This window comes from Hyperolius riggenbachi, chromosome 2 (assembly GCF_040937935.1).
Source record: "Hyperolius riggenbachi isolate aHypRig1 chromosome 2, aHypRig1.pri, whole genome shotgun sequence".
NCBI classification, from domain to species: domain Eukaryota; kingdom Metazoa; phylum Chordata; class Amphibia; order Anura; family Hyperoliidae; genus Hyperolius; species Hyperolius riggenbachi.
The window spans coordinates 46943951-46959977 of record NC_090647.1 but is presented as its reverse complement, the minus strand read 5'-3'; the positions used below and the strand labels follow the sequence as shown (position 1 = coordinate 46959977).

The 16027-nt window shown below is 48.4% G+C and overlaps 1 protein-coding gene across 4 annotated transcripts in view; it reads left to right on the top strand.

Annotated features, from left to right (window-relative positions):
- Positions 1-14792, top strand: part of USP35 (ubiquitin specific peptidase 35) — a 59197-nt gene extending 44405 nt beyond the window's left edge. For all 4 annotated transcript variants that reach the window (XM_068266730.1, XM_068266729.1, XM_068266727.1 and 1 more), the window contains 2 exons: positions 4048-5278; positions 11189-14792. In XM_068266730.1, coding sequence (XP_068122831.1) covers positions 4048-5278; positions 11189-11356 — 1399 coding nt within the window. In that variant the 3' untranslated portion in view covers positions 11357-14792. The remainder of the gene's footprint in view (positions 1-4047; positions 5279-11188) is intronic.
- Positions 14793-16027: the final 1235 nt, after the last annotated feature.

Below are 16027 nucleotides of genomic sequence, written 5' to 3'. Positions count from 1 at the left end.
TGGGGCTGAGACATGGGGTGGGGTGAAGGGGACCTGTAGTTTTGGAAGACCCGCCGGAGCCACCTGCTCCTCGAACCTACAGTAGAAGCCGCTGAGCTTTTCCGCCAGTTCGGCGCTGGGGGCTGCATTTTGGGGGGGGGGCTTGTAGTTGGTGGCTGCTTTGAGCCCCCGCCAAACGGCTTGTGCGTCATTTGAGGAGAGGTCCTGCTCCAGCTTGTCTGCGTAGCCTTTTTTTGCGATTCTCAATTCCTTGTCTAGGATGTTCCTTGCCTTCCTGTATTCCTCATGGTTCCCAGCCTTGTGTGCGTCTTCCTTGCTTCTGTGCAGTTGCCGGAGTTTCTTGGAGAACCAAGGTTTGTTGTTCGGATAGACTTTGTGCGTTTTCTTTGGTATGCAGGAGTCCTCGCAGAAACTGATGTACGAGCTCACGTTGTCAGCCCACTCATCTAGGTTTGGGGTTTCCAGAGCCTTCCAGTCCGTGCAGTCAAAGCAGGCTTGAAGTTGCAGCTTGGCCTCGTTTGACCACACCTTGGTTGTTTTCAGGACTGGTTTAGCAGTTTCTAGGCGCCTCCTGTAGGTAGGTATCAGGTGGATGAGACAGTGATCAGATGAGCCTAGAGCTGCCCATGGGGTGGCTTTGTAAGCGTCTCTCAAGACCGTGTAGCAGTGGTCGAGAGTGTTTGCGTTCCTGGTGGGGCAGGCGATGTGCTGATGAAAGCGTGGGAGCTCATGGCGGAGGTTGGCCCTGTTAAAGTCTCCCAGGATGATGAACAATGCATCTGGGAGGGTTGTCTCCCAGTGCGTGACCGTGTCGCTAAGGACGTGCAGGGCAGCTTTGACATCGGCATCGGGTGGGATGTACACTCCGACAAGGACGTAGGATGAGAACTCTCTGGGAGAGTAGAAAGGCCTGCAGTTAATCAGGAGAAGTTCAAGCTCTGGTGAGCATTTCTTGGCGAGTACAGAGGTGTTGGAGCACCAAGCGGGGCTGATGTAGAAGCAGATGCCGCCCCCTTTCTTTTTCCCAGAGAGGGTGCTATCGCGATCTGCCCAGATGAGGTTGTAGCCTGGGAGGTGAAGAGCATTGTCAGGGATGTTGTCGTGTAGCCACGTTTCTGTAAAACAGAAGATTGGGGTGTTGCTGCCGAGGTCCCTCCTTGCCCCGAGGAGCCGCAGTTCGTCTAGCTTGTTGGGGAGGGAGCGAACGTTTGCCAGGAGGACTGCTGGTATGGCCGACTTCAGGCCTTTCCTCTGCAGCCTCGCGCGTGCACCTGCCCGGCAGCCCCTCCGTCGCTTGCATGTTATTTTCTGAACGTGTCTCCAGACAGAATCGGACAGGAGCCTATCCTCTGGGTGCAGGGCTGTAGTGTATTCCCACCTGAGAAGTTGTGATCTGGTGTAGGTGGTACGTGGGGAGAGGGGAAGTGGCACGGAAGACATGGTCCGGCAGCAGAGCGGGACAGAGCTTGGAGCACTGCCCCCACAGTGGCCCGGATAACAAGTTAACAGTGTGCCGCAGCAGATCACTCCTGATACTGTGCATCACAGTGCCTGGCAGCAGGGCAGTCTATGATACTGTGCATACAGTGCTAAGCAGCAGAACAGTCCGTGATACTGTGCGTAGCGGTGCCTAGCAGCAGAAACAGTCCATACTACTGTACGTAGCAGTGCCTGGCAGCAGAAACAGTCCATAATGCAGTACACAGCAGAAACAGTCCATATACAGTACATAGCAGTGCCTAGCAGCAGAAACATACCATGATAGGGGGCATAACAGTGCCTAGCAGCAGGACCGTGCATAGCATATTCACTACCAGTATGTATGGCCTCGTGAGGGCAGAGTACAGTCTAGAAAACAGTCCATACTACAGTGCATAACAGTGGGGTCCGGTGTCAGAGCGGTGGGGCCCGTAGTACTAGTAGTGCCTAGCCTCAGTACCGACCATAAGCAATGTACCCCAGTGCACTGATAGGGTAACAGCTGTGCCTAGCATCATTGCAGTCCCTACAGTACAGCAGCAGTGCAGTCAATAAACAATGCATCAGTGCAGTCCAAAAACACAATGCTTCCCAGTGCACTCCCAGTGATCCTCTTACCCTATCGTGGCTGGCGATGTGAGCCGAGTCCCCAGGTATGGTCCCCTGTGTAGTGGTGAAGGAGCAGGTGCGTTGTGCAGTCCGTCCGCTGGGCTGTGTTCAAGCTGGCTGCGGATGGGGGGCCTCTTGCCTTGCTTGACTGTGGGGTCCTCAGCAGGGGCTCCAGCCTCTGTCCTGTGTCCTGGCGTTGCTGGCGGAGGAGGGACAGAGCGGCTGTGCAGGCTGCCGGTACGTTGGTTGTGGGTCCCGGTGTTGCTGACGGAGGAGGGACGGAGCGGTTCCCCTGGCTGTGGGTCCCGGGGTTGCTGGCTGCTGCGGACTCCAGGCCGGCTGCGGACTCCAGGCAGGTCAGTTCGTGATGCTGGAGGGGCTCTCAGTGAGATGCAATAGTGGGCCCTGCAATAGTGGAGGAGCACGTGGGGGGCACGTGGGCAGCAGCTGCTCTGGATCCCTGTAGCCGCAGCTGAACCGAGCTACCCCGAGTGGAGTGTGTTGGCCGGTAACCGGGGGGGATGTCCAGGAGGCCGTGGCCGAACAGTGGCTGCTGGTGTCAGACCTGCGGGGGGGGGGGGGGGACGCCGCCGCGGCAGCGGAGAGATCAGGTCCTTGTATGCTGTCTGCGTGGGTGGCCTAGCAGGGCCCTAGTCATCAGCGGGTGGATGGATCCCGGACTACCCCTCTGGGTGTCCGGCAGGCGGCAGCAGGCAGTGAGGCGATGGGTCCTGGTGAAGATACGCCGAGTGGGATGCAGCCCGGGCCGGTGGTAGGAGGGTTCCCCAGTCCTACTGCGGGGAAAGGCTCGTCGTCGGTGGAGAGAGTCCGTTGGCAGAGCTAGGCTAAAGTAAAGAATTGATACTTACCCAGGGCTTTCCCCCTGCCCCATAAACAAGTGGGAGTCCCTCGCCGTCTTCCTGCGGTCTGCCGTTCAGCACCACTAACTTGCTCAGTCGCGTCCAGTCTGGGTCTTCTGCGCATGAGCGAGACCCGGACTGATGTCACTCACTGAGCAAGTTACCGGGGCTGATTGCGAGAGTATGGCGAGGGACTTGCATGTGTTTATGGGGCGGGAGGAAGCCGTGGGTAAGTATTGATTCTTTACTTTAGTTGAGCTCTGATTTCCTTTAAGCCCGTCCCACAACCTCCATAGTGTGTTTATTAAAGCCATGTGCGGCTTTCATCATTATGCCCACATTCTTAAAAATAAGGATCAAATTGAAAAGGGCACGGAACTTGCTGATAATAGTAAATTAAGAGTGGAGGATATAGCCACAACTAGAATATCTGTAAAATTAGCGATGTATACAGCCACTACTAGAATATTGGTAAAATTACTGATATTCCAATCTTTACTGATATTTTACTATAACCTAATCTTACCCTCACACAGAACCCTCCCTCTACCGATGCCAAACCCTAAGACCCCCCTGGTGGTGCCTAACCCTCAGACCCCCTGGTGGTGCCTAACCCTAAGACGACCCCCGCTGGTGGGGTTACATTTGAAGGTGCCCATTGAAAAGGGTGCAGGAAATAGCCGTTAGTAGAATAGCCATTAGTAGAATTCACCGATATTCTATTACTTCAATGATATAATAAAATATTGGTAATATTTTCAGTACAGTGGCAAAGCAATAAGTACTTGCTGTTCAAAGCATTCTGGACTTCTGAGTATGCGAGTCACACCAAGTTTCCACTCCCCCATATGCATCATTCACCTCAGCCTGCATCAGTGGGGAGAGCAAAAGTTTGGGCTAGTATTTGGGTCCCTGAATTCTCAGCCAACTTCACAAACTCATCCTTAGTAAATTTTATTTTGTTCTTGGGACAGTGATGGTAGTAAGGCTTGATAATCTGTAGCTTTACCACCAGTTTAAGTATTTTAGACCACTCGTATGCTTTAAAATGACTGGTACATGTATGTGTGTTTTATACATGTGTTTTTACTTACAAAAGGCTTCATGAAGAGGAGAAAACTGGGAAGAGGATCTCCTTGGCCCAGGCTCATTGCAGTTTACAATCCAAGAAGAACCTCCTGGGTAACAGGACACTGATAGAGCAGATGTTTGGTGGGAGGATCGTTACCAAGATTCGATGTCTAAAGTGCCACAGTGTCTCGGCTAGAGAAGAAGCCTTTACAGACTTATCCTTGGCTTTTCCACCAAGTGACGGCACCGCCAGTAGGTTTCCTCAGGCCTGCAGTTCTTCCTCTCTTCCAGTAGAAGATATAGGACCACACAATGATGAGACAAAACCAAAAATTTGGAATGAGCTAGCCACAGACTCTGTAGACCACCTGAGATGGCAGCAAAAGATTGAGGAAAATCGTGGTAAAGCCATTCCTATCGAAACCTTGGGAGGCCATGAAAAAGATGGAGCTGCCTCTGAAAAAAAAGATGAAAACAACTGTTCTTTCCCAGGCCTTCACAACGTGAGTACCACCACCACCTTCCCAACTGGTTCCAAGAAATGTTCCCTCACCCTTTCTGACTTGATCAACCATTTCTTGTGCCCAGAGATGTTGACAGCAGACAATAAGTATCAATGTGAAACTTGTGTGTCCCTTCAAGATGCCGAGAAGATTGTAGAACTTTCCACTGGTCCCCAATACCTTATCCTCACTTTGCTCAGGTTTTCATTTGACCTCAAGGCCATGAAGAGGAGAAAAATTTTAGACAACGTCTCTATTCCATTGATTCTGAAGTTACCCATTCATCTTCCTTCTTCTCCTCGACCAGGGAGAGCCTCTGCGGAAGGAGGGAGTAGATACATCTCTGCAGAGGTCCGCCAGTCTGCGACTTACGACTTGTGTACGGTCATTGTACACTCTGGACTCTCATCTGAAAGTGGACATTACTATTGTTATTCTAGAGAGTGCATGGACAGAGACAGCCAGAAGCCACCCAGTGCCAGCATGAAGAGGCTTCCTTCGGACAAGTATTTGGACATGGAAATCCAGTGGTACCTTTTCAATGACACCAGAGTCACTTTCTCATCCTTCGAATCAGTCAGCAACGTGACATCCTTCTTCCCCAAAGATACGGCCTATGTACTTTTCTACAGGCAGAGACCACAGGCTTTGCCTGAAGCAACTCCAGGCATAGAATGTGCTGAGAGACAACCTGATGTCTCCCTTAACAAGGAACTAATGGAAGCCATTACCAAAGATAACATCAAGTATTTACAGGTGAGATACAAAAACAATTCTTCTGTAAGATAACACTGATTCTGTTAAAAGAAGGTCCTGCAGAAGCCCATTAGCAGCTCCAGCAAAATGTTTCATTTGAAAGCTGCTGTGCACTCTAAAGGTCCGTACACACGCCGGACTGGAGGCAACGACGGGTCCGTCGTCACTTCCGGCTGGGTGAGCGTTCCAGCAACAGTCCGGCGTGTGTACAGTCTGTCTGCAGACTGATACGGCTGTTTCTGAGCAATCCGCCCGGCGGATCGTTTAGAAACAGCCAGATCAGTCCGCCGACAGACTGTACACACGCCGGACTGTCGCTGGAACGCCCACCCAGCGGGAGGTGACGACTGACCCATCGTTGCCTCCAGTCCGGCGTGTGTACGGACCTTAACCCTCTGTCATCATATCTAGTTTGGCTGCCTAGTGCAGCCAAATAACCGGACGGCAGAAAGCAGCTATAGTTACCTGCAGTGCTGTTCGGATACTATTTTTCACTATCTGGAACTAATTCGGATCCGGATTCCCCTCTATCCGATCTAGGTCGGATATCTGGATTAAAAATGTTCCAATCCGAATCCGGGTCGGATATCCGACCCCAGTATCTGTATAGAACACCGGAAGGGACCTGAAAATGGCTAAAAATCCTGTCGAAGGTCAGAGAGAGAGAGAGAGAGAGAGAGAGAGAGAGAGAGAGAGACCGAGAGAGAGAGAGAGCGAGAGATTTTTGCCATTGAAGATGATTTTGGCTTCTGCTCGGATACCTAAACTATCTATCCGCCCAGATTTCGGATTTTAGATGGGAAATCCAAGTTTGCTCGGATAGTCTATTCAGATTTTAAAAAATATCCGAATTGCTATTCAAAGTTCGGATAGTGAAAAAAGTTTGGATTATCTGGGTAGTTCAGATATCCGGAATCCGGATGAGCACCACTGGTTACCTGTTCCAGACGGCTTCTTCTCTTCCTCCACCGGCGGCTCTGAACTTCCAGCAGGTCTCCTGGGTCCCGATCACAACCGATCACATGATATGACATGTGATCGGGATCCAGGAGACCATGTCAGTGTTACATTGTCATCCGGGGGTGGAAGAGCGGTGATGGAAGAGACTCTTTCCATTTCCTCCCCTTCCTCCTGGAGCCAGATCACAGATCATATCGTGATCGGAACCGAGAAGATATGTTGAGGTTACATCACCACCATCAGGGCCGGATTTAAGACAAGGCCACATAGGCCATGGCCTAGGGCACCACAGGATCAAGGGTGGGTGGGCAGCAGGTTATACTAGGGGGAAGGGAAAGATCGCCTGGCTACCTATACTGGAGGGAAGGGGTAATTAGGCTGTCTACATGGAAGGGGGGAGGGTTATCTGGCTATTTATACTGGAAGGAAGGTGGGAGGAGTCATAAGGATACCTATACTGGATGAAAGAGGTCGGTCATCCGACTATCTAAACTGGTGGGGAGAGGGGGCAAGTGTCATCTGGCTACCTATACTGGAGGGAGGAGGAAGGGTTATCTGGCTACCTATACTGGAGGGGGAGGGTTATCTGGCTAAGGGGGGTGGCTGCTGACAGTGGCCTTGGGCACCAAAGAGTACAAATCCGGCCCTGACCGCCATGGTGGAGGAGAGAGGAAGCCGGGCCAACCATCTGGACAGGTAACTATAAAGGGAGGGAAGCCTCTGGATCCTGTAGAGGTTACCGGTGTCCTCCTTACCCCTCCCGCCGCTATCTGGAACCCTCTGGCAGATCTTGTCCTCCAAGCTTCTCTTCAGGCACGAGAGCCAACACTGTGCACCTGTGCTGGTGAGAATCCAGAAATTTCCCTTTTCATAGGTAAGTAAGCGCTGTTTGACCTGAAGTTGGCCTGGGGTACACTTTAACGCAGGAGTCCCCAACCTTATTCAGCCTGGGAACTGCTAACCGGACTAAACTTTTTTCTGGGGACCGTTGGGGGGGGGGGGGGGGGGGATGGGCGGTAGTCAGGGTGGTAGTCATGGGGCAACACCCCCCACCCCTCCGATTTGCCTCAGTATAGGGAGTATAGCAAAAAGGTGTATGCGTATATAGAAAAAGGTGTGTGTGTGTGTGTGTGTGTGTATATATATATATATATATATATATATATATATATATATATATATATATATATGAGAATGAGTAGCCTTACAGTCATGTACGCATTAAAAATCTTAAAATAACGGTAATATTAAAAGTGATACATTTGTACGTAAATAAATCTGAAAACTAATCTACGCATTATAAGCGTAAAAAACAAAGTTAATACGAAAAGCGATGTATTTCTAATAGACTAAGGTTGAAAACGATATTTAAGCATTATACGTATGAAAACGAATTTTAAAATGATAATATAAGTGGATACGAAAATTTACTTATTACAGTCCTGAAAGCGAAATTTAAAAACGAAAAAATAAGTAAAACCTCCTATAAGCGAAATTTTAAAACAAAAAAAAAAGTCAAAACGAATTTGTAAACGATATTTGTAATAAACCCAAATTTCCTGTCGGGCGCCCAATAGCCGATATTTTGCATTGCAGCCTATGGCAGTTCCCTTTTTGTCCATTAGCCATATGCGCCCTTTTTTACTGCTTCCTCTTCCTCACTGATTGCTCCTGAAAAATGTGCACGTCACTGATTAGCTCTGTTTATGAGCACATACTGTATGTACAGTAATAAAGACACTTACCACCACCTTCTGGTCAATACTCATATTGCAGCCAAACTTTTCAAACTTTTTTTTAGAACTATTTCACACTCTTTCATTATTCGGTTGACATTCTGTTTTGTGGAAAACTCTCACTTTCTCAGGGAGCCAAGTTCAGGCAATATATTTTCATTCAAAATTAGATGTGCATTCTCTGTAGACATCTGCCCCATCCCAGTGCGAGAAGTAACAATTTTTAATCTTTTGTTTTTAAAGTCTTAAAATGAGTCCCAACAAATTAAAAATAATACAGCATATTCTCAAAGGAGTCATGGGCCTAGATTCACTAAAGGGTGCTAAGTGTTAGCACGCCAGCGAAAAGGCACTTTGCATATGCTAACATGCTTTGCACGTGCTAACTAGGGTGCTAAGTAGTTAGCACATTCAAACTACTTAGCACCGTAGTTAGCACATGCAAACTACTTAGCACCATAGTTAGCACGTGCAAACTACTTAGCACCCTTGTTAGCATGGTGCTAAGTAGTTTGCATGTGCTAACTACGGTGCTAAGCAGTTTGCATGTGCTAACTACGGTGCTAAGTAGTTTGCATGTACTAACTATGGTGCTAAGTAGTTTTCATGTACTAACTACGATGCTAAGTAGTTTGCATGTACTAACTACGATGCTAAGTAGTTTGCATGTACTAACTACGGTGCTAAATAGTTTGCATGTGCTAACTACGGTGCTAAGTTTGCATGTGCTAACTATGGTGCTAAGTAGTTTGCATGTGCTAACTACGGTGCTAAGTTTGCATGTGCTAACTACTTAGCACCCTAGTAACACATGCAAAGCTTTTAGGCGTGCTATGTTAGCACCCTTTTGTGAATCAAGCCCATGGTGATTAAACTATATTATAAATATCCCCTTGAGCTAAGAACGCAAATGTAAAAACCCCATTGTGTAACGCAGTTTACCTGCAGCTGTGCCGCCATTTTTTATCTTTAAAGTCTTAAAATGAGTCCCAACAAATTAAAAAGAATACAGCATATTCTCAAAGGAGTCATGGGCCTAGATTCACTAAAGGGTGCTAAGTGTTAGCACGCCAGCGAACAGGCACTTTGCATATGCTAACATGCTTTGCACGTGCTAACTAGGGTGCTAAGTAGTTAGCACATTCAAACTACTTAGCACCGTAGTTAGCACATGCAAACTACTTAGCACCATAGTTAGCATGTGCAAACTACTTAGCACCCTTGTTAGCATGGTGCTAAGTAGTTTGGATGTGCTAACTACGGTGCTAAGTTTGCATGTGCTAACTACGGTGCTAAGTAGTTTGCATGTACTAACTATGGTGCTAAGTAGTTTTCATGTACTAACTACGATGCTAAGTAGTTTGCATGTACTAACTACGGTGCTAAGTAGTTTGCATGTACTAACTACGGTGCTAAGTAGTTTGCATGTACTAACTACGGTGCTAAGTAGTTTGCATGTGCTAACTACTGTGCTAAGTTTGCATGTGCTAACTATGGTGCTAAGTAGTTTGCATGTACTAACTACGGTGCTAAGTAGTTTGCATGTGCTAACTACTTAGCACCCTAGTTACACATGCAAAGCTTTTAGGCGTGCTATGTTAGCACCCTTTTGTGAATCAAGCCCATGGTGATTAAACTATATTATAAATATCCCCTTGAGCTAAGAACGCAAATGTAGAAACCCCATTGTGTAACACAGCTTACCTGCAGCTGTGCCGCCATCAGGGGTTTAACCCTTCACATTCTTTGTTCAGCATCACCCACGTCCTCCCCATTTTTTTCCAAGATGCTGGGGAGAATGAGAAGCAGGGCTCTGGAGGATGTGTATCTTGTGTCAGTGGGGCGACATCAACTGTGGGGGGTGTGGCCAGCATCAGCCTGCGCACTGTAGCTCTGCCCCCTTGCACGAGCACCAGCATAATAACATTGTTATGCAGCACTTGTTGCTCCTGGAAGGGATCAAAGTGGCAGACTTTATCCATCACTTTGATCCACATAGGGGGACACACCGCCACCCCTGATCCGACAGTGGTTCCCCTGCATGGTGCAAAGTGCGGTGGTTTGGGACAAGATATGGCGGGTGAAGCAGTGGCAGTTGGGGCCGGCGATGACTGTCCAGAAAAAGATGGCGGTGTGGCGGATTTTATCGGCAACAACTCCATCTAGCAGCAGCCACGTGTCGGACTTTGGTCCTATGGAGGAAAAGGCCATAAGATTGGAACGGGTTAACAATAACTGCCGCAACTCCCGCTGTCAGGTATGTGTGCAATTGTTGGTGGGGGTTAAGGGACCCGCATTTGTGAGATGCAGGGCATATATTATCTGTGTTATAGCGAGAGCTACTGTGTTTCCCGAAACTAAGACAGTGTCTTATATTAAATTTGGTCCCCAAAAGATGTGCTAGGGCTTATTTTCAGGGGAGGTCTTATATTCCCCCTACCTTCCCCATTGTGCCACCTCTTAATCTGCTGGATACACCTGTCCTCCTTTGTCCCAGGGTCTTCCTGGTGTTCCACTCTGTCTCCATATCCTCATGGTGCCACCCTTTGGCCAGTGTCCTCTTCTATCCCGTCTTCCTGTGTCCCCTATGTCCTCTGCTGTGTCTTCCACTGTCCCCCATGTCCCCTGGTGTTCCCCTTGTCTTCCAATAGAAACACAAGTTGCCATCCATCTCCCCATAGGCTGAAGCTGGGCTGGGGACATAGCGCAGCCTGGCATGGAGCTGGGGGACATCGGAGGACACAGGACAATGCAGCAAAGAGGAGGCTGTACCAGTAGGAAGATAGAGGGGGACACAGGAGAGATCAGAGGAGATGGGACAGGGGAAGACAAGGGGGGCACCTGGGGGACAATGGGAGAAACAGCAAACATAATACAAGTTGGCATACTTTTTCCTCCATAGTAACTTCCGCTAAGGCTTACTTTCAGGGTAGGGCTTATATTTGAAGCTTGCTCCAAATTCCTGCTAGGGCTTATTTTCAGGGGACGTCTTATTTTCGGGGAAACACAGTAGAAGTATGTCCTCTTCACTCTTCTGTTCAGCCGTGTCTTTCAGGGTAACGCCTTGTAGCATCAGAAACATTTCCTACATCTATTATGATATATGAATATTGTAAAAAAAAATTCAAGCAGTTTCATTCATTACGTTATTTTCACTGCAGTTCCTCTTTAAATAGCCGATCTCCATGGCTGGTTTTTGTTTTCTTTTGTTCAGGAGCAAGAGAAGGAAGCCAGGAACACAGCGGCCTATATTTCTCCATTGCTGAAGTCGCCGCTCTGGTGGCAGGACTTTGATAAGGACAGTGATGACGACAGCTCTCCGGGGGGATTAGGCCCAGCCGCTGGAGGGACTTCAGGCTCCTTACATGGACTGGTGTTTTAGGAGATCCATAGATGAGGAAGCACCGGCTGGCACACATTTATAGAGATTGCAAATTAGAGAGCGAATATGAAACACTGCTGGTTTGTTACACTGATAGCCCTGAAGATTGGGGGAAAATTGTTATCTAACTGCCCCGGGAAAGGTCAGGCCTCCACTCCAAGTAGCTGTAGTTTCCAGATGAATATTATTGCACAGGTAGGCAATACAGCATCGTCACTAAGCCAAGACAAGACATACATCCAAAAACAGCACCGGGAACTTGGGGCGAGGGGGAAGCTGAAAAATGGCTCTCCCTGCTCCTAAAAAAGCCCCGGCCAGTGGCGTAGCAATAGGAAATGCAGAGGTTGCGACTGCAACGAGGCCCCTGGGCTAGAGGGGTCCTCCTTCAACCATTTTATTAACTTTTCATTTGCGCTCTGCTGGTAATGAGCACCTCTATGTGTGCATTGCATAGTAATACTCCTTAACAACTGTTTCCTTACTCTAAATACACCTCTTTGATACTGCAGCTGCCCTTTGGTAAGTTTTAAGGCTTCATATCAATAGAGTTCTTGGGCCCCCATGTAAATCTCACACTTGGTCCCCAAGCTCCTTAGTTGCTCTGGTCCTGGAAGGGCTAATTACTAGTCCCCCTCCAGGCCGCCATGGACTCAGGAAGCTGTCAGCTATTACTGGTGGACAAATTGCAGTTTGGGGGGGGAAGGTTGCAATTTGTGCTCCATCTTTTGCCGGCGCCCAATAGCTACATGGCAGGGCCTAAATGGCCTTTTGTGCCCTCTACAAAGACGAGGCCCAGTCCACTCTGTGCGTCAGTAGTCTTGGCTTTCTGGTGGTTCCGCATACTTCTACAATGAATCATCTGATATTTACAGCTACCAAAAATGCTGCTTTCCTCTTTCTTGATCTCCAGTCAAAGCATCACAGCCAGGGTGAGATGTAATATTGGTTGATTTTTTTTTTATCAATATCTGGCCAATTGGGTCTTTTGATCCGGGGTTCAGTGATGTAACTAATGCAGTGTTTTATGTAAAGCACAGTGGAAGATGTGTCAGCGCTATGCCAATATGTAACAATAATGATGCAGTAACAACAGAATGATTGTGAAGACTGTTACGGACACCGGTATTTGACTGGAGTAATCATTAAAGCTAATGTCAATCTGCAAAAAAAATTTAAAAAAACAACCAGATACTTAGCTAGGAAGAAGGAAGGTTGGGTCCTGGATCCAGCGCTGGGTCCCCCGTTTCATCCCCCGCCATGGGAGGGTTCGGAAGTCTTTAGGAGCCATAGTGCTCCTGAAGATGGGCGGCTCTGTACTGCGCATGTCTGAGTGCAGAAGAAAGCGGCTCATGACGGTGCAGTATGGAGCCACCTGTCTTTAGAAGCTCTCGGGCTCCCGAGGACTTCCAAAGCCTCCTTCGTTGCCAGAAGGGGAATTACCACATATTAAAGTGGTCCTGAACTCAGAACTTCCTCTCTGCTCTAAAAGATGTGCAACAGCATAATAACTTTACACAAAATCGAAGCACGCAGGTAAGCGCCGGGAGGAGAGAACCCTCCCCCCACGCTTTTAGATGTCAACAAGCCCTCAGGGATTTCCATGTTAAATTGGACCTGAACTCTGCCACTGCCACTCCTCATCCTTGGTTCCATCATTGCCTATCTGGACTACTGCAACACCCTCCTGTCGGGCCTCCCTCAGAACCATATTGCCTCCTTACAATCCATCATAAATGCAGCAGCCAGATTAATTACTTCTCCCACTACTGTCTCCACAACTTCTCCTACTGCTGTCTCCACAACTTCTCCCACTGCTGTCTCCACAACTCACTTATGCACAACTCACTGGAGCTAGTGGACGGATGTCCACTAGCTCCAGATCCGAGTTAGAATCAGCTGTAGGGCTTGAACCCACTAGAGCGATTTTTTGAGCGTTTAGTGAGCATGATCAATCGCTAACGATTTCCCTAAACGCTCTACTAATGTAAATGGATGTTGCAAATTCCACAGAAGCGATTGCGATTAGCAAAGTCGCAAACGCAGGACATGCAGCATTGTGTTCGCTTTTGCGCTTCAATGTAAAGTATATAATCGCTGGCGTAATCGCTCATCAAAACCAGCACGGATCGATTTTGCTAGCGTTTTGAAGTTACTGCACAGTGTAACAAAATTAAAATGAATTGAAAGGACCAATCAGACTTCAAAACGCTAATCGCTACACAACCGCTGGCCAAATGAGACACTTTTTAAAGTCGCTCCCTAAAACGCTCATGAAATCGCTTACAAACCGCTCATACAAAACCCTAGCGATTGCGATTAGCGATTGCGTTTTGCAGTGGGTTCCAGGCCTTAAGGTGGACCTGAACTCTTGCACAGGACAGAAGGAAAACAAGTGAAATGCACCCTGTATGTATTTAGAGTTTAGCCTGTTTAATTTCCCCTCATTTGTGTCTAATCACAAGTTGTAATTTGATCTCTCTCCTGTGTCACATGACTGTCATGGCAGATAAGCTCATTTGAAAGCTCAGGATGTTAACAATAAGTCTGCTTCCATGAAAGCAGGAAGTAGACACACTGCAGATTTATTGCAGGATTTGTATCAACTGTAACAACAAAATGTTTTCCTTTAAAGGTTATTATGCTGTTGCTTATCTTTTAAAGTAGAGAGGACATTCTCAGTTCAGGCCCGCTTTAACAAGCTTGGCAGCACAGCGCAGGCACAGATGGCTTGGCGGCACAGCGCAGGCGCGAGACATTTGGGCAGTGCCTTAGGCACCCATAGAAATATCAGCGATTTTGGGAAATTTGGGCATCAGAGGGGCCTCTAGCACCCAAATTTCCTACAGTAGCCGATATTACTATGGGTGCCTATTACTATGAGTGGCAAACTTACTCTTCTCCTGGAGCAGAAGCGTCTGACCTCGCCCACCCTGGAACGCACAACAGGTGGGGTAAGAGAGCTCACAAGACTGGGGGAGGTGCTCAAGAACCCTTCCAGAGAACTGATCCACAGGAGTTTTGTAAACAGGCACACAGGCCACATGACCAGCATTTAGGGGTCTAAATAAAGGTAAATGAACATTATTTATTAACGCATATGTTGGGTATTTTATTTATGCAGGTAGTAAATGGAAAGGTCTAGCGAGGATGCTGTGCGTGAAAAGATGACCATTCACAGGAACAGCAATTTGATTGGTTTGTTTCTAAGCTGCATACTTTTGCATAAGATTTACATCAACTTGGAATTACTAGCATCTTGTTAGCCATGCCTATTAGTCACTTATGTCTCTTTATTAACCGCAGTGTCTGACAACCACCTTTCTTTTACGCTGACTTATTGTTGAGACATAAATGGCCGCACTGAAGACACCGAACTGACAAGCACTAAGCTTACAAATGCTTCTCAACATTAAAAGAAATCTGATTGCATCAATAATCATCTGTCTTTCTTCTGTGCTGGGGGTGGGGAGGGTACCGCGCCCAGTGCTTCTGCCCGACAGTCTGGGGTTAGCACTAGTTCATATAGCCAGGTGAGCTGCTTTTCTGAGCAGTACCTACACAGTGATACCCTGGGCTGGATTTGTACATCTTACAAGGCCCAATGTCAGCCCCGCCCACTGTCTCTCGTGGTCTTCAGCACCCCCATCCTATGCTTCCTTGTCCTGTGCTTACCCCATCCTGTGCTGTGCTTGACTGCTCTGCCCTGTGGAAGCAGGGCGGCCACGGACTAGATCTTTGACGGCTGTGGTTTACATGTTTGGCAGTTTAACTGTGTGAGTGTGCCAGCCCTCTTCCCGCCCCTTGCTTCTTGGTGGCCTAGGCCGTGGCCTTTCCTCAAATCCGGCCACGGTGGTACCTACCTAAATTACCAATCTGTTGGAAATCAACCACCAGCAACTGCCCACTGTCAGTGGCTTCATCCTGCAATGGAATGGCAGTATTCATGTCAGCTGCTGACTGCACTTTGGCTGACGCGCACTGCCCTCGGTAAGCAGTGGGTGGACACTGCATGTGGCCTTTTCTAAGTGGACAGGGATGTTTCTAGGCACAGGCGTTCCAGGCCTAGGCCTGCTCTGTATTAATTAAATTCTGATACAGACAGTACAGTGTACTCCAGCTTTTGCAGGTTAGGGACAGGCACGGGAGAGGTAGAAGGTATAGACAGGCACGGGAGAGGGAGAAGGTTAGGGACAGGCACAGGGAGGGGAAAGTTAGGGACAGGCACAGGGAGGGGAAAGTTAGGGACAGGCACAGGAGAGGTAGAAGGTTAGGGACAGGCACAGGAGAAGGGAAGGTTTTAGGGACAGGCACAGGAGAGTTAGAAGGTTAGGGATAGGCACAGGAGAGGTAGAATGTTAGGGACAGGCACAAGAGAGGTAGAAGGTTAGGGACAGGCACAGGAGAAGGGAAGGTTAGGGACAGACACAGGAGAGGGAGAAGGTTAGGGACAGACACAGGAGGGGGAGAAGGTTAGGGACAAGCAAAGGAGAGGGAGATGGCTAGGAACAGGCACAGGAGAAGGTTAGGGACAGGCACTGGAGAAGGGAAAGTTAGGGACAGACACAGGAGAGGGAGAAGGTTAGGGACAGACACAGGAGAGGGAGAAGGTTAGGGACAGACACAGGAGAGGGAGAAGGTTAGGGACAGACACAGGAGAGGGAGAAGGTTAGG